At 42.2% G+C, this 15,278-nt stretch overlaps 1 protein-coding gene across 13 annotated transcripts in view; it reads right to left on the reverse strand.

Annotated features, from left to right (window-relative positions):
• UAP1 (UDP-N-acetylglucosamine pyrophosphorylase 1) overlaps positions 1-13,493 on the reverse strand; it is a 39,186-nt gene extending 25,693 nt beyond the window's left edge. For 6 of the 13 annotated variants that reach the window (XR_016393313.1, XR_016393312.1, XR_016393315.1 and 3 more), the window contains exons 1-2: positions 13,329-13,460; positions 3,230-3,566 (exon numbers count right to left, since the gene is read on the reverse strand). Coding sequence is in view for 9 of the 13 variants with exons in the window: in XM_089911996.1 (XP_089768122.1) it covers positions 3,230-3,509 (280 nt within the window). In the remaining 4 variants the exon portion in view is untranslated. Of the gene's footprint in view, positions 1-3,229; positions 3,567-4,460; positions 4,696-4,731; positions 12,908-13,185; positions 13,299-13,328 lie in introns of those variants that run through there. The other 7 variants (XM_022565553.3, XM_030760579.2, XM_030760578.2 and 4 more) reach the window with 5 other exon arrangements.
• Between the last annotated feature and the right edge of the window lie 1,785 nt (positions 13,494-15,278).

Here is a 15,278-nt window from a genome sequence, read left to right on the forward strand (position 1 = left end):
ATTATACTATTTTTTGTCCCCAAATATCTGCTTCCAAATACGCTTGAAATTTTTCATAATAACAATTTCTGGAGCAGGCTACAAGACTATACATAAACTATAATCCTAATGGACGTGTGTGTATATAAGAAAGTACTATAAAATATTACTAGTGAGTATTTATCTCTGGATTGTGGGACAGCAGAGATTTATCTTTTTTCCTTTGTAATTCTTAGTATTTTCCAACTTCTCCAATATAAGTATGTGTTACTTTTAAAATAAAACAAATCTATTAGAAATATCACTGCACTAGATTTCAGGAAATGTAGAGGAGGACAATGTTATGAATACATTTTGTCTAAACAATCCATTTACTTTTCTACAATGCTATATAGATTAACTTTTTAAATCTCTCACAGGTTAAAAAAAAAGGGCTAACACTGAATATTAATTTCTTATTATAACACAGAATTACAAGATTGTTTTGTGTTCAGTTTAAGCATGCATTTCTTTTAATAAAGAACGGGATTTTTTTTTAAGCAAATATATTTTCCCAGTGTGAATATCTTTTCTAAAATGATACTCTCATTGAAGCTTCTGAACTACTTCTTCCAAGATCTCAGTTTTGTAAGAGAGGTTTTTCAGTTACCCCTCTACATTCCATTTTCTACAACTGGCCAGAACACTTCAAGAATTAAATCAAAACAAGATCTCTCTTCAATAAAGAGCACAGTGGTAGCTTACGTATTTATCCTTCACCAATAATTTTCCACCCTAGGTGTTAAAATGTCTAAGGTCAATAGCCACCAGACACTTCAAAATTATTGTACAATGCTTTTATTTCCCCTATCCTGGGGCAGTGGGATGGGGGCAAGCGCAGTGGGGGCTGGTGGGGGAGGTTGTCTTTGATACAATTATCAGGAATTTCCTACTATCTGAAATAAAGCATTGGAATCTTTGCAATGGCAATCTCTTTCCTTTGATAACTTACTGCAGAAACTTCCTTTTGTTATGCATTTGCACACATATGGCAGTTTCTACCTAATGAAAAGGTTGTTAACGTCAGTTAAAAAGTCTCCCTCTCCACCCCTACTGCTTAAGCCACAAATAAATATTCTTCCCTTGACAGCAAGCCAAAAGGAAGTTTGCTTTGCACCTTCTTATACTAGACTTGCTTGTAACAGTTCTGGATTTTAATCTAAATGAGAAGTCACAAATGTGGACTTTTGTTCCACAGATTCCAACAAAAAGGCCATAAAGAAGAGACTCAAACTATAGGAAGTCTTGACTGTTGCTCATGGTCCCCATTATACAAGGCCAAAGCTTGGCTTTCCATAAGAGTTAATTCTAAGACTTTATCTCCATAAAATCACAAGGAGAAATATAGGCAGCTGGAATACCAGAGGGTAAGAAGAGGTCCTGTGTGGCTTTTGGTGAAACCCAGGGAGGGAGGGAAAGATTAACGAATCCAAAGTTAGTGGGGGTCACAGTGTCACTACTGTCCTCCATTCAGAAGGATCCATCTGGAAGCCACTCTCTCACACCTTAGTGGCAGAGCCCTGTTCTAAGTAAGAAGCGAGGTTAGCCACTACCAAGCATTTTAAATATGAAAGGGCCCTCCTTGAAGATCATCCAATTATTTTCAATGTTTTTAATCTTCAACCCCTTTTAAGTAAAACTTCATGTAAAGACGTTTATTTGTTTATGTATCAAATACATAAAAACAGGTCAAAGTAGAACTGCTCCTGGAGTGGGGAGATGAAGGGGCTGGAGACCTACCTGTTTAGTATCTGTTCCCCCCTCTCCACAGTTTCACCAGCAGTTGAAACCCTAGAGGTCTTTGGAACAGTTTGAAAAACAGATCTGTAAGCCCAGAGAAAGACATGAAGATAATGGCAGAGAAGAAGGTTGATAATGGCAGTTATGTTTCTTTTTTGGGGGATTGCAGAGAGTGCCAAAAAGCGAAAGACAATAAAAATACCCATAGTGTGGTGCAAAGTTAGACTATAAATCATATCTATAAAAGTAAATATGTATATAATCAAGTACTACGTGGCAATGTGGACAAATCAAAACATAGATTTGATGAGGTTATGGGCAATTTCTCTACCGTAGTTCTGTTACTTTGATATTATTTTTGCGATAGAGTAATGTTTTTTTAAAAAGGAAAAAGAATTAGTCCAATCTGTTCATTCAACAACTGAGGAAATGAGGTCCAGATTTGACAATAGCATGTACAAACACTCAAGGGCCTGCAATATTTAGTCACTTTTACTTATGAAGGAGTAGTAGATTATAAAAACCACAGTTCTTAACCCTACCAAAAAAAGCTAAATTTTAGCTATTTTGCCATTGTCAAAAGCACTCATTAGTATTAGTTATGGGGACAGATTTTATGATATGCTTTAGAGGAAAAAGCATTGGGGAAATTCAACAAACATTTATCGACCAACATATAACTGCAAAACATTGCTCTAAATGCTATGTGACATACATAGACACCTAGGACACGGGCTGCTCTTTAAAAGTTTACAATGTAATGATGAAGATAGACATAAACAACCCTTATTATGAGGAAAAATGAAAGATGAGCATGGACAAATAATTTCAACCTGGGACACTGACAGAAAGGTGACAGATGAAAGAGTATGTGTGGTGAACCTTGGAGAATGAGTGTAAGTTTCCCAAGTGGCACAGCCAACTCACTGCACAGCTCCAGGAGACGGGTGGCGTCACAAGGTGATCCAGCTACATGGAGAAGGGGTAAAGGCCAGACCCAGCTAAGGACGAGCATGAGCAAAGGCAGGAAAGGCATACTAGAATGTTCAGAGAAAGGTGAATTACAGGGTCCAGCTGAAAGGTGTGGGGCAGTAGCAGTGGAGAGAAACATAAGAGACAAGATTGGATAGGGCCGTGTTAGGGAAGGGTTTTGGAGTAAGCTAGCATAAACTGAATCATTCAGCTTGTGCTTCAGGAAGGGAAATCTAATAGAAGTACGGACACTGAGAAAGGAAAGAGACTTAGAGGCAAATTATGACTTGAATGAGAAGAGCCTTGAATCAGGCACCAGAAATGAAAAGAGAATGGAGAGACGGGCAACAGGAGCCACTGTGGCCTCTTGGCCACACAATCTGTCACTCTCAGATCAGTCACCTGGCTTAAGGTCTTAAGGAAGTGAAAATACTGTTACTTTAATGGTTTTAGTACATCTCATAATAAGCCTTAGAGCAAATCTTCCCAGGCTCAGTACCTTCACTTTCCCAGGCCTGCAGCTGATCGTGATCCCTGGTAGCACTGCCCAACACCTCTCGAGGGACAGCTTCCATCCGTGAGTCCACTTTCTCTGGCTGGGAAGAACGGTTAAATCCTTCAATAGCCTTTTGGAAAAAGAAGTTCAGCTCCTCAAAGTTCATGGCCTGGAGCTCTGTGAAAAGTTCTACCTGTTGGGCTTCTTCCAACTCATTCCAGAATTGCAATAGGTGTTCTTGCCCAGCTTTGGACAACCTGAGTTTGAGGTCATTAACATTCATAATGCTCTGGTAACCAAGTTTTGTGATAACTGGGGTGTAATTTCTGCACCTGTAAACCTGAAAGAGAAAAGAAATGAATAGCAGGTCAAAGTCCAACCTCAAAACCTGAGATTTTTCCTGCTAAAAATAAGTACATTAAAAAAAAAAAAAAAAGGGGGGCTTCCCTGGTGGCGCAGTGGTTGAGAGTCCGCCTGCCGATGCAGGGGACACGGGTTTGTGCCCCAGTCCGGGAAGATCCCACGTGCCACGGAGCAGCTGGGCCCGTGAGCCATGGCCGCTGAGCCTGCGCGTCCGGAGCCTGTGCTCCGCAACGGGAGAGGCCACAGCAGTGAGAGGCCCGCATACCACAAAAAAAAAAAAAAAAAAAAAATCTTGGGAGTTCCCTGTGGTCCAGTGGTTAGGACTCAGCGCTTTCACTGCCAGGGCCCGGGTTCAATCCCTGGTCGGGGAAGTAAGATCCTGCAAGCCCCACAGCGTGGCCAAAAAAATTTTTTAATAAAATGAAAAAAATTTTTTCAACCCTTGATGTTAAGGAAACTCTGCCTTTCCATCATGATCATACTCATAAGAGATCAAACTTGTAAGGCAATGCTAATTATTCTCATATACCAGGCACTGCACCAAGTACTTTACCTACACGGTCTCATGTAATTTTCAACAACTCTATGACATAAATACTATTATTATCATCGCTTTACAGTTGAGGAGAATGAGGCACAGAGAGGGCAAAGCAACCCGGCTGACTGGTGGAGCTACGGTGTGAATGCAGACAGTCTGATCCCAGGGCTCTAGTTGCCTCTATACTACTCCTCTGACCACTAAGCTACTACTGAAAGAACACTTGACTGTTTATTATTTCAACCCTTCTCCTTTTATCTCTAAGGACAGAAACACAGAATTCAGAATTCAACAATATCAAGAAGACAGGAACCCTATAATTATAAAAAATACATTTTAGGGCTTCCCTGGTGGCACAGTGGTTGAGAGTCCGCCTGCCGATGCAGGGCACACGGGTTCGTGCCCCGGTCCGGGAGGATCCCGCATGCCGCGGAGTGGCTGGGCCCGTGAGCCATGGCCGCTGGGCCTGCACATCCGGAGCCTGTGCTCCGCGGCGGGAGAGGCCACAGCAGTGAGAGGCCCGCGTACCGTAAAAAAAAAAAAAAAAAAAAATACATTTTATTTAAAGAGCAACTTCCACAAAGAAGCAATAAAATATACCCACTGTCTTTACTAAGAATTGAGCCCTAGGAGATTGGTCCAAGATGGTGGAAAAGAAGGATGTGCGCTCACTCCCTCTTGCGAGAGCACCAGAATCACAACTGCTGAACAATGATCGACAGGAGGACACTGGAACTCACCAAAAAAGATGCTTCACATCTAAGGACAGGGGAGAAACCACAATGAGATGGTAGGAGGGGCGCAACCACAATAAAATCAAATCCCATAGTCGCTGGGTGGGTGACGCACAAACTGGAGAACACTTATACCACAGAGGTCCACCCAATGAAGTGAAGGTTCTGAACCCCACGTCAGGCTTCCCAAACTGCGGGTCGGCAAGAGGAGGAGGAATTCCTAGAGAATCAGACTTTGAAGGCTGGTGGGATTTGATTGCGGGACTTTGACAGGATTGGAGGAAGTGGAGACTCCACTCTTGGAGGGCACACATGAAGTAGTGTGCGCATCGGGACCCAGGGGAGAGAGCGGTGAGCCCACGGGAGACTGAACTGGACCTACCTGCTAGTGTTGGAGGGTCTACTGCAGAGGTGGGGGGGGGGGGCTGTGACTCACCGCGGGGACAAGGACACTGGTGGCAGAAGTTCTGGGAAGTGCTCCTTGGCGTGAGCCCTCCCAGAGTCCGCCATTAGCCCCACCAAAGAGCTCCACTGGTAGGCTCCAGTGCTGGGTCTTCTCAGGCCAAACAACCAACAGGGAGGGAACCCAGCCCCACCCATCAGCAGACAAGCAGATTAAAGTTGTACTGAGCTCTGCCCACCAGAGCAACACCCAGCTCTACCCACCACCAGTCCCTCCCATCAGGAAGCTTGCACAAGCCTCTTAGATAGAATAGCCTCATCCACCACAGGGCAGACAGCAGAAGCAAGAATAACCACAATTCTGCAGCCTGTGGAAGGAAAATCACATTCACAGAAAGACAGACAAAGCGAAAAGGCAGAGGACGTTGTATCAGATGAAGGAACAACTAAATGAAGTGGAGATAGCAAACTTCCAGAAAAAGAATCCAGAATAATGATAGTGAAGATGATACAGGACCTCAGAAAAAGAATGGAGGCAAAGATCGAGAAGATGCAAGAAATGTTTAACAAACTCCTAATAGAATTAAAGAACAAATAAACAGAGATGAACAATACAATAACTGAAATGAAAAATACACTAGAAGGAACCAACAGCAGAATAACTGAGGTAGAAGAACAGATAAGTGACCTGGAAGACAGAATGGTGGAATTCACTGCTGCGGAACAGAATAAAGAAAAAAGAATGAAAAGAAATGAAGACAGCCTAAGAGACCTCTGGGACAACATTAAACACAACAACATTTGCATTATAGGGTCCCAGAAGGAGAAGAGAGAGAGAAAGGACCTGAGAAAATATTTGAAGAGAATATAGTAGAAAACTTCCCTAACACGGGAAAGGAAATAGCCACGCAAGTCCAGGAAGCACAAAGAGTCCCAGGCAGGATAAACCCAAGGAGAAACACGCTAAGACACACAGTAATCAAACTGACAAAAATTAAAGACAAAGAAACATTATTGAAAGCAACAAGGGTAAAACGCCAAATAACATATAAGGGAACTCCCATAAGGTTAACAGCTGATTTCTCAGCACAAACTCTACAAGCCAGAAAGGAGTGGCACGATTTATTTAAAGTGATGAAAGGGAAGAACCTACAACCAAGATTACTCTACCCAGCAAGGATCTCATTCAGATTCGATGGAGAAATCAAAAGCTTTACAGATAAGCAAAAGCTAAGAGAATTCAGCAGCACCAAACCACCTCTACAACAAATGCTAAAGGAACTTCTCTAAGTGGGAAAAACATGAGAAGAAAAGGACCTACAAAAACAAACCCATAACAATTAAGAAAATGGTAATATGAACATACATGTCGATAATTACCTTAAAAGTGAATGGATTAAATGTTCCAACCAAAAGAAACAGGCTCGTTGAATGGATACAAAAAAAAGACCACTATATATGCTGTCTACAAGAGACCCACTTCAGACCTAGGGGCACATACAGACTGAAAGTGAGGGGATGGAAAAAGATATTCCATGCAAATGGAAATCGAAAGAAAGCTGGGGTAGCAATATGCATATCAGATAAAATAGACTTAAAATAAAGACTGTTACAAGAGACAAGGAAGGACACTACATAATGATCAAGGGATCAATCCAAGAAGAAGATATAACAATTATAAATATATATGCACCCAACATAGGAGCACCTCAATACATAAGGCAACTGCTAACAGCTTTAAAAGAGGAAATTGACGGTAACACAATAACAGTGGGGGCCTTTAATAACTTACTTACACCAATGGACAGATCATCTAGACAGAAAATTAAAACGGAAACACAAGCTTTAAATGACACAATAGAGCAGACAGATTTAACTGATATTTATAGGACAATCCACCCAAAAGTGGCAGAATACACTTTCTTCTCAAGTGCAATGGAACATTCTCCAGGATAGATCACATCTTGGGTCACAAATCAAGCCTTGGAAAATTTAAGAAAACTGAAGTATCAAGCATCTTTTCTGACCAAAACGCTATGAGATCAGAAATCAATTACAGGAAAAAAACTGTAAAAAACACAAATACATGGAGCCTAAACAGTGCACTACCAATAAACCAAGAGATCACTGAAGAAATCAAAGAGGAAATCAAAAAATACCTAGAGACAAATTACAATGACCACATGAAGATCTATAACATATGGGATGCAGCAAAAGCAGTTCTAAGAAGGAAGTTTATAGCATTACAATCCTACCTCAAGAAAAAAGAAAAATCTCAAATAATCTAACCTTACACCTAAAGGAACTAGAGAAAGAAGAATAAACAAAACCTGAAGTTAGTAGAAGGAAAGAAATCATAAAGATCAGAGCAGAAATAAATGAAACAGAAACAAAGAAAACAATAGCAAAGATCAATAAAACTAAAAGATGGTTCTTTGAGAAGACAAAATTGATAAACCTTTAGCTAGACTCATCAAGAAAAAGAGGGAGAGGACTCAAATCAATAAAATTAGAAATGAAAAAGGAGAAGTTACAATGGACACCGCAGAAATACAAAGCATCATAAGAGACTAGTACAAGCAACTCTGTGCCAATAAAATGGACAAATTGGAAGAAATGGACAAATTCTTAGAAAGGTATAACCTTCCAACACTGAACCAGGAAGAAATAGAAAATATGAACAGACCAATCACAAGTAATGAAATTGAAACTGTGATTAAAAATCTTCCAACAAACAAAGTCCAGGACCAGTTGGCTTCACAGGACCACAAGAGCTCCTGTTTGAGCTCTTCTCAAACACTTAGAGAAGAGCTAACACCCATCCTTCTCAAACTCTCCCAAAAAATTGCAGAGGAAGGAACACCCCCAAACTCATTCTATGAGGCCACCATCACCCTGATACCAAAACCAGACAAAGATACTACCAAAAACGAAAATTACAGACCAATATCACTGATGAATATAGATGCAAAAATCCTCAACAAAAAACAAGCAAACAGAATCCAACAGCAGATTAAAAGGATCATACACCATGATCCAGTAGGATTTATGCCAGGGATGCAAGGATTATTCAATATCCACAAATCAATCACTGTGATACACCATATTAACAAATTGAAGAATAAAAACCATATGATCATCTCAATAGATGCAGAAAAAGCTTTTGACAAAATTCTACACCCATTTATGATAAAAACTCTCCAGAAAGTGGGCATAGTGGGAAACTACCTCAACATCATAAAGGCCATATACAACAAACCCACAGCAAATATCATTCTCAATGGTGAAAAACTGAAAGCGTTTCCTCTAAGATCAGGAACAAGACAAGGATGTCTACTCTTGCCACTATTATTCAACATACTTTTGGAAGTCCTAGTCGCAGCAATCAGAGAAGAAAAAGAAGTAAAAGGAATACAAATTGGAAATGAAGAAGTAAAACTGTCACTGTTTGCAGATGACATGATACTATATGTAGAGAATCCTAAAGATGCCACCAGAAAATTACTAGAGCTAATCAATGAATTTGGTAAAGTTGCAGGATACAAAACTAATGCACAGAAATCTCTTGCATTCCTATACACTAACAACAAAAGATCAGAAAGAGAAATTAAGGAAACAATCCTTAATTTCACCATTGCAACGAAAAGAATAAAATACCTAGGAATAAACCTACCTAAGGAGGTAAAAGACCTATACTCAGAAAACTATAATACACTGATGAAAGAAATCAAAGATGACACAAATGGATGGAGAGATATACCATGTTCTTGGACTGGAAGAATCAATATCGTGATAATGACCATACTACCCAAAGCAATCTGTAGCTTCAGTGCAATCCCTATCAAATTACCAGTGGCTTTTTTTTACAGAACTAGAACAAAAAAATCTTAAAATTTGTATGGAGACACAAAAGATCCCAAATAGCCAAAGCAGTCTTGTGGGAAAAAAAATGGAGTTGGAGGAATCAGGCTCCCTGACTTAAGACTATACTACAAAGCTACAGTAATCAAGACAATATGGTACTGGCACAAAAACAGAAATATAGATCAATGAAACAGGATAGGAACTCCAGAGATAAACCCACACACTATGGTCAACTAATCTATGATAAAGGAGGCAAGGATATAGAATGGAGAAAAGACAGTCTCTTCAATAAGTGGTGCTGGGAAAAATGGACAGCTACACGTAAAAGAATGAAATCAGAACACTCCCTAACACCATACACAAAAATAAACTCAAAATGGATTAGAGACCTAAATTAAGACTGGACACTATAAAACTCTTAGAGGAAAACATAGGAAGAACACTCTTTCGACATAAATCACAGCAAGATCTTTTTTGATCCACCTCCTAGAGTAATGGAAATAAAAACAAAAATAAATAAATGGGACCTAATGAAACTTAAAAGCTTTTGCAAAGCAAAGGAAACTATAAACAAGACGAAAAGACAACCCTCAGAATGGGAGAAAATATTTGCAAACGAATCAACAGAGGATTAATCTCCAAAATATGTAAATAGCTCAAGCAGCTCAATATTAAAAAAAAAACTCAACCAAAAAATGGGCAGGAGACCTAAACAGACTTTTCTCCAAAGAAGACATACAGATGGCCAAGAAGCACATTAAAAGGTGCTCAACATCACCAATTGTTAGAGAAATGTAAATCAAAACTACAATGAGGTATCACCTCACACCAGCTAGAATGGGCGTCATCAGAAAATCTACAAACAACAAATGCTGGAGAGGGTGTGGAGAAAAGGGAACCCTCATACACTGTTAGTGGGAATGTAAATTGATACAGCCACTATGGAGGTTCCTTAAAAAACTAAAAATAGAATTACCATATGACCCAGCAATCCCACTACTGGGCATATACCCAGAGAAAACAATAATTCAAAAAGACACATGCACCCCAATGTTCACTGCAGCACTATTTACAATAGCCAGGTCATGGAAGCAACCTAAATGCCCATCGACAGATGAATGGATAAAGAAGATTTGGCACATATATACAATGGAGTATTACTCAGCCATAAAAAGGAACGAAACTGAGTCATTTCTAGAGACGTGAATGGATCTAGAGACTGTCATACAGAGTGAAGTAAGTCAGAAAGAGAAAAACAAATATCGTATATTAACGTGTATATGTGGAATCCAAAAAAATGGTACAGATGAACCAGTTTGCATGGCAGAAATAGTGACTCAGATGTAGAGAGCAAACGTATGGACACCAAGGGGGGAATGTGGTGGGTGGCAGTGGGATGAACTGGGAGATTGGGATTGACATGTATACACTAATACGTATAAAACAGATAATAAGAACCTGCTGTATAACAAATAAATTAATTTAAATTTAAAAAAAAAGAATTGAGCCCTAAAGGACAAGCAATACACACATAACAATCAAGTGATATGGTAATGCTTTTTAAGAGCATTCCATGATAATCCAGCCAAATGTTAATGGTAATAAAAAACAGGAGAAAGAGGAAATATTTAATCTACTCAGCTAATACAGATAAATGCAAGAGAAGACAGGCATTGTCCAGAAAGAGTTAACAAAGGAAGTATGATCTAGCTGTGCCTCAACAGTTGAACAGATTATATAGACAAGATTAGGAAAAGAGCAGAGCCTGGTGGCCATGGTAAGTAAACATGTGTAGGATGGAGAGCAGTAAGAAAGTTCAAGTTTTATGTAGAATGATGGGAAATGATGTAGGTTAGGGCTAACCCATGAAGAGCCTTGAAAACTAAGCAAAGGAATTTAGACCAAACAGAGTAGGTAACAGGAAGCCAACACAGATTACTAAACAGGGCCGTTCCACCATGCTTTAGAGAGATGAGAGAAAAGAGCATGGCACAAAACAGTCTGTAAGGAGGGACAACTAGAAGCAGGAAAACAAGTTAAAAGATAATTGCAGGTGTGAAAAACCAAAGAGCAACCAGATTTGTTGCAGAGGAAGTAAGAGTGAAAGGGATAAATTTGAGACACACTTGAAAGAATCATCACTGCATTATAATTGCTTAGCTTAGATATAAAGGACAGAGGAAAAGTAGGTATCAAAGAAAAAGCAAGAATCTTCTCATGTAAGGATAGTAAAAGGCAATACACAAGGTAGTTGAGAGCAAAATTCTGGAGTTCAGCTGAATTACTTAATTTCCCTATGCCTCCTTTTCCCCACCTGTAAAGTGGGATTAATAATACTCTCTACCTCATGAGGACTATTAAACATCAAACACCATTTACAAACTCAGGTTAAGAGAACCTACATCTGTGGGTCTCTTGAAGGGGCAATAACAACGAACACTACCATATATATGGCAGCACGATTCTTATTGCTTTATAGATAGCTGCTAATCCTCAAAACAACTCTAAGGTACTGTTATTGGGATTACTTTACAGAGAAAGAAATTGAGCCACAGAGATAACTTGCTCAAGGTCCAAAACCAGTAAAGTGACGGAGCTAGGATTCAAACCCTAACAGCCTGACTCCTAAATTCATGCTCTTAACCATCATGCTATACTGACTCTCAAGAGAAAGACTCTGTTATCTCCATGTGCATGTGTATGTGCATGTGTGTATGTGTGTAAGAGAGGGGTGGCAAGAGAAAGAGAAACAGGTGATTTGTACTTTATTCAAAAATACAGACACAGTTGATTTTCTTATACCTGACTCACTTTGCAAAACTGAGTTCATAAGCCAACAGAATGGAGAAAGGAAGAAAATGTACAGGACAAGTAGGAGAGGAACTTTACAGGATGAACCAGATATAACCACCTCCATGCCACAAAAATAGTATTATTTTCTCCATTAATTCTGATAAGAGGTGTGTGCGTGTGTGTAATGGGTAAGCAGTAGTGAATAAGAGAATTAGACAAGGATTTTTACTTTGACAACCAAAGTCTGAAAAAGCTGAAGATCTAGAAATTATGACAGAACTTGCTACATGACATATTTGGCAGTAGCCCACCATTATCAAACATAACTTTATTAGAATTTAAATTCCAGTTTAAAAGATATTTAGTATTTCCCCCTCCTCTTCTGGTCTCCTTCCCACCTCTATCTCTGTGGCTATATTATGTCCCCCAAATTGATAAGTAACCTCTCAGAGCGTTTGAAAAATAGTCATGGGGAGGAGCCATAACCATTGAATGCTTTAAATGCTTCACAGCATAGCCTATTAAGTCTTTTTTAGCCCAAGCTAAGTGAGGCAACTCAATAACAGTGAAGGAACAGAAACTGCCTTCTGTCCACACCTAGTTAATTTCACCAGAAAGCCCTTAAACTAAAGGCACTACATAATAACATACACACATTATCATAATCACTATTCCCTGATTTCAGATTTCATAAACCATGTACAAATAAATATAGCATAGGGTCAGGCCAAACTTAACAAAATCTTCGGGAAGCCATACAGCACATGTGTGCTCTGAACCCTCCAATCCCATGTTGCTGCTTGGCCAAGCCAGGGGAAAGCCAGAAATTTCAACCCTCTTCCATCATCAGTATTAAAACAAAACGGCAAGTAGGTTTTGTCCCACTCTCATGGCCCCCACAAGTATCTCCAATCCTTACCATCAACGCTTTCAGAGTCTTTTCCTCATATACTCAGGACACCCCGACTCACTCCCACCGCACAGTTCCAACGACTTGTCCCCACCGTAGGCCCCCCAAGCTTGGCAAAACTGTCCACAAGGCCCTAGCCTGAGAACCTCAAGGCCCCCATCCCGGGTCCAGGCGAGGCTCCACTCCCAACCTCTTGACAAACCCCTGATTGCAGACACTGCCCATGTGGACGCCCTCATGCCAGCACTCCCAGCGGGGTCGCCGAGGCTGAGAAGCGCTGCGGGCCACACGGGAGCAGTGTGGGTGGGCAGCGCGCTCCTCGGCGTGTGCCAGGTTGCTGGCTCTTTGCACGTACGTGTGCCGCGTGTCCACGTCGCGCGCGTGGCCGTGGAAGCGGGTGCGTGGCGGCACCAGGCCCCCACCCTCCCCGGGTCCCGAGTCCCGCCGTCTCCTCCAGGGTGGCAAGAGTAGACAGCGACTGAGCTGGGAGTCCCTCACCTCTCTCGGCGCGACCACAGCTACGCCCAGCTCCGGCTCCTTCGGCGCGGCCACTCATCGGCGTCCAGCGCCCGCTCCGAATATATACACTCATCCGTGGGGCCGGGGCGGCAGGGCGGGCCAGGAGCTGGGGCCAGGGGGAGCGCCGGCCCCGGCCACCCCGCCCCTCCGTCGCCGCGACGAGTGGCTGCCCTCGCGGGGAGGAGTCGCAACCACCCGCCCAGACACGTCAGCGCTCGCAGCGCAAGCGACGAGGCGGGCGCGGAGAGGAGCGCCGCGAAGGAGCGGGGCGGGGAGGGGCGGGGCCTCTCGCGTCACTCATTCTCCAGTCCAATGGGGATGGCGCGAGGGTCCTGTCAGTAGGTGGCCCCGCCCCCCAGCGTCCTCGCGGCTGGGAGGGGGGTACTTTGCGTTCGCTGGGTGGGGCGAGTTCCGAGCCCAGCTGAGGTATCATGGCTAGGCCTTAAGATCCCTGACGTCACGGTGTTGTTCCTCGAGGTGCCCTCCTGCGGCTCCTAGTCTTCCCTGTGGCCCCACGGCTCGGGGCGCCCCCCTTTTCCCAAAACGGACAGCGGAGCTGGACTGGGAGCTGTGTCATCCGGGTGGCGTGTGTCCGACCACCCACACGGAGGGTTGCGAAAGCGCGGCAGCCGCCGACGTCTCAGCGCAGAACCCCAGGGGAGGCCTGGCGCGCCCTCTGACCTTGCGCCACTATTTCGTCTTAAGCTGGCCAGGTAGTCAGGGCCCTGACCGTCTTTCTCTTCTATGGTGTTTGGGGTCGCAAGCACGTGAAGCCAGACCCATTTACCTTTGCACAAATGGGCACCAAAAAAAAAAAAAAAAAAAACCAAGAGAGGAAATGCAAGCAAATTTATTAGGTAACCTGAGAAAATGAAAAGCGCGTGCCCGATGTAAGCTTTGTGTGACTGTGCTCTTAACCTCTCTGGGCCTCAGTATATGACACGAAAAGTGTTGTTGGACTGGTTGATCTCCAAGGCTGTTGCTGTGCGACTGGTTATAATTGCCTGTATACCATATAACCTTGTGTGGATGTGCACATGCGATTATATGCTCGGCACTGTGCCTTTAAAAGCTGTGTTTACGCGTGGCACTTGGCACATTTTCTGCAAGAAGTCCAAAATGTTGAAATACCAAAACATCTAGATTTAACAAAATACCTGACTAAGAAATTCAGGCATCTCGGTGCCGTTCTTCTACCTTCTTGAGTGCAAAAGCCTTTTAATTTTATCAATTTCAAAATCATCCACTGCATTAAGTAACTGAAAAATTTACCCTGGATGAGTAATGCTGGTAGTTACACATTCAGGAGGTTGAACACTGTCTTTCATGATCACAGAGTGTCATCCATTTGTTTGAAAGATTTATAGTTGTAGTGGTTATGAACATGAGATCTGCAGAATTCCAGCTTCTTTATTGCTTGGAATCTTTGGCAAGTTAACTTTTCTACATCAGTTTTCTCATCTATAAAATACAGACAATAATAAATATGCCCCTTAGGGGTGTTGTGAGGATTAAACCAGTCAATACAAGAACAGAATGTGGAACAGAGTAAATAATAAATTGTAATTGTTTTTATGTGAGTGCTTATGCTATGTCAGGCACTGTTCTAGGTCCTGAATACCTTGATATACTTAGCATCATCTAGAAAACCTTTTGTTGTTTGGATCCCTGATACTATAAAGAACATTTCTTGGGCTTCCCTGGTAGCGCAGTGGTTGGGAGTCCGCCTGCCGATGCCGGGGATGCGGGTTCGTGCCCCGGTCCGGGAAGATCCCACATGCCGCAGAGCGGCTGGGCCCGTGAGCCATGGCCGCTGAGCCTGCGTGTCCGGAGGCTGCGCTCCGCAGCGGGAGAGGCCACAACAGTGAGAGGCCCGCGTACCGCAAAAAAAAAAAAAAAAAAAAAAGCCATTTCTCTCAAACCTTTCAT

Source organism: Delphinapterus leucas, chromosome 1, assembly GCF_059928025.1.
Source record: "Delphinapterus leucas isolate spDelLeu-1000000601 "Yukka" chromosome 1, BTC_Dleu_Yukka2, whole genome shotgun sequence".
Classification (NCBI taxonomy): Eukaryota; Metazoa; Chordata; class Mammalia; order Artiodactyla; family Monodontidae; genus Delphinapterus; species Delphinapterus leucas.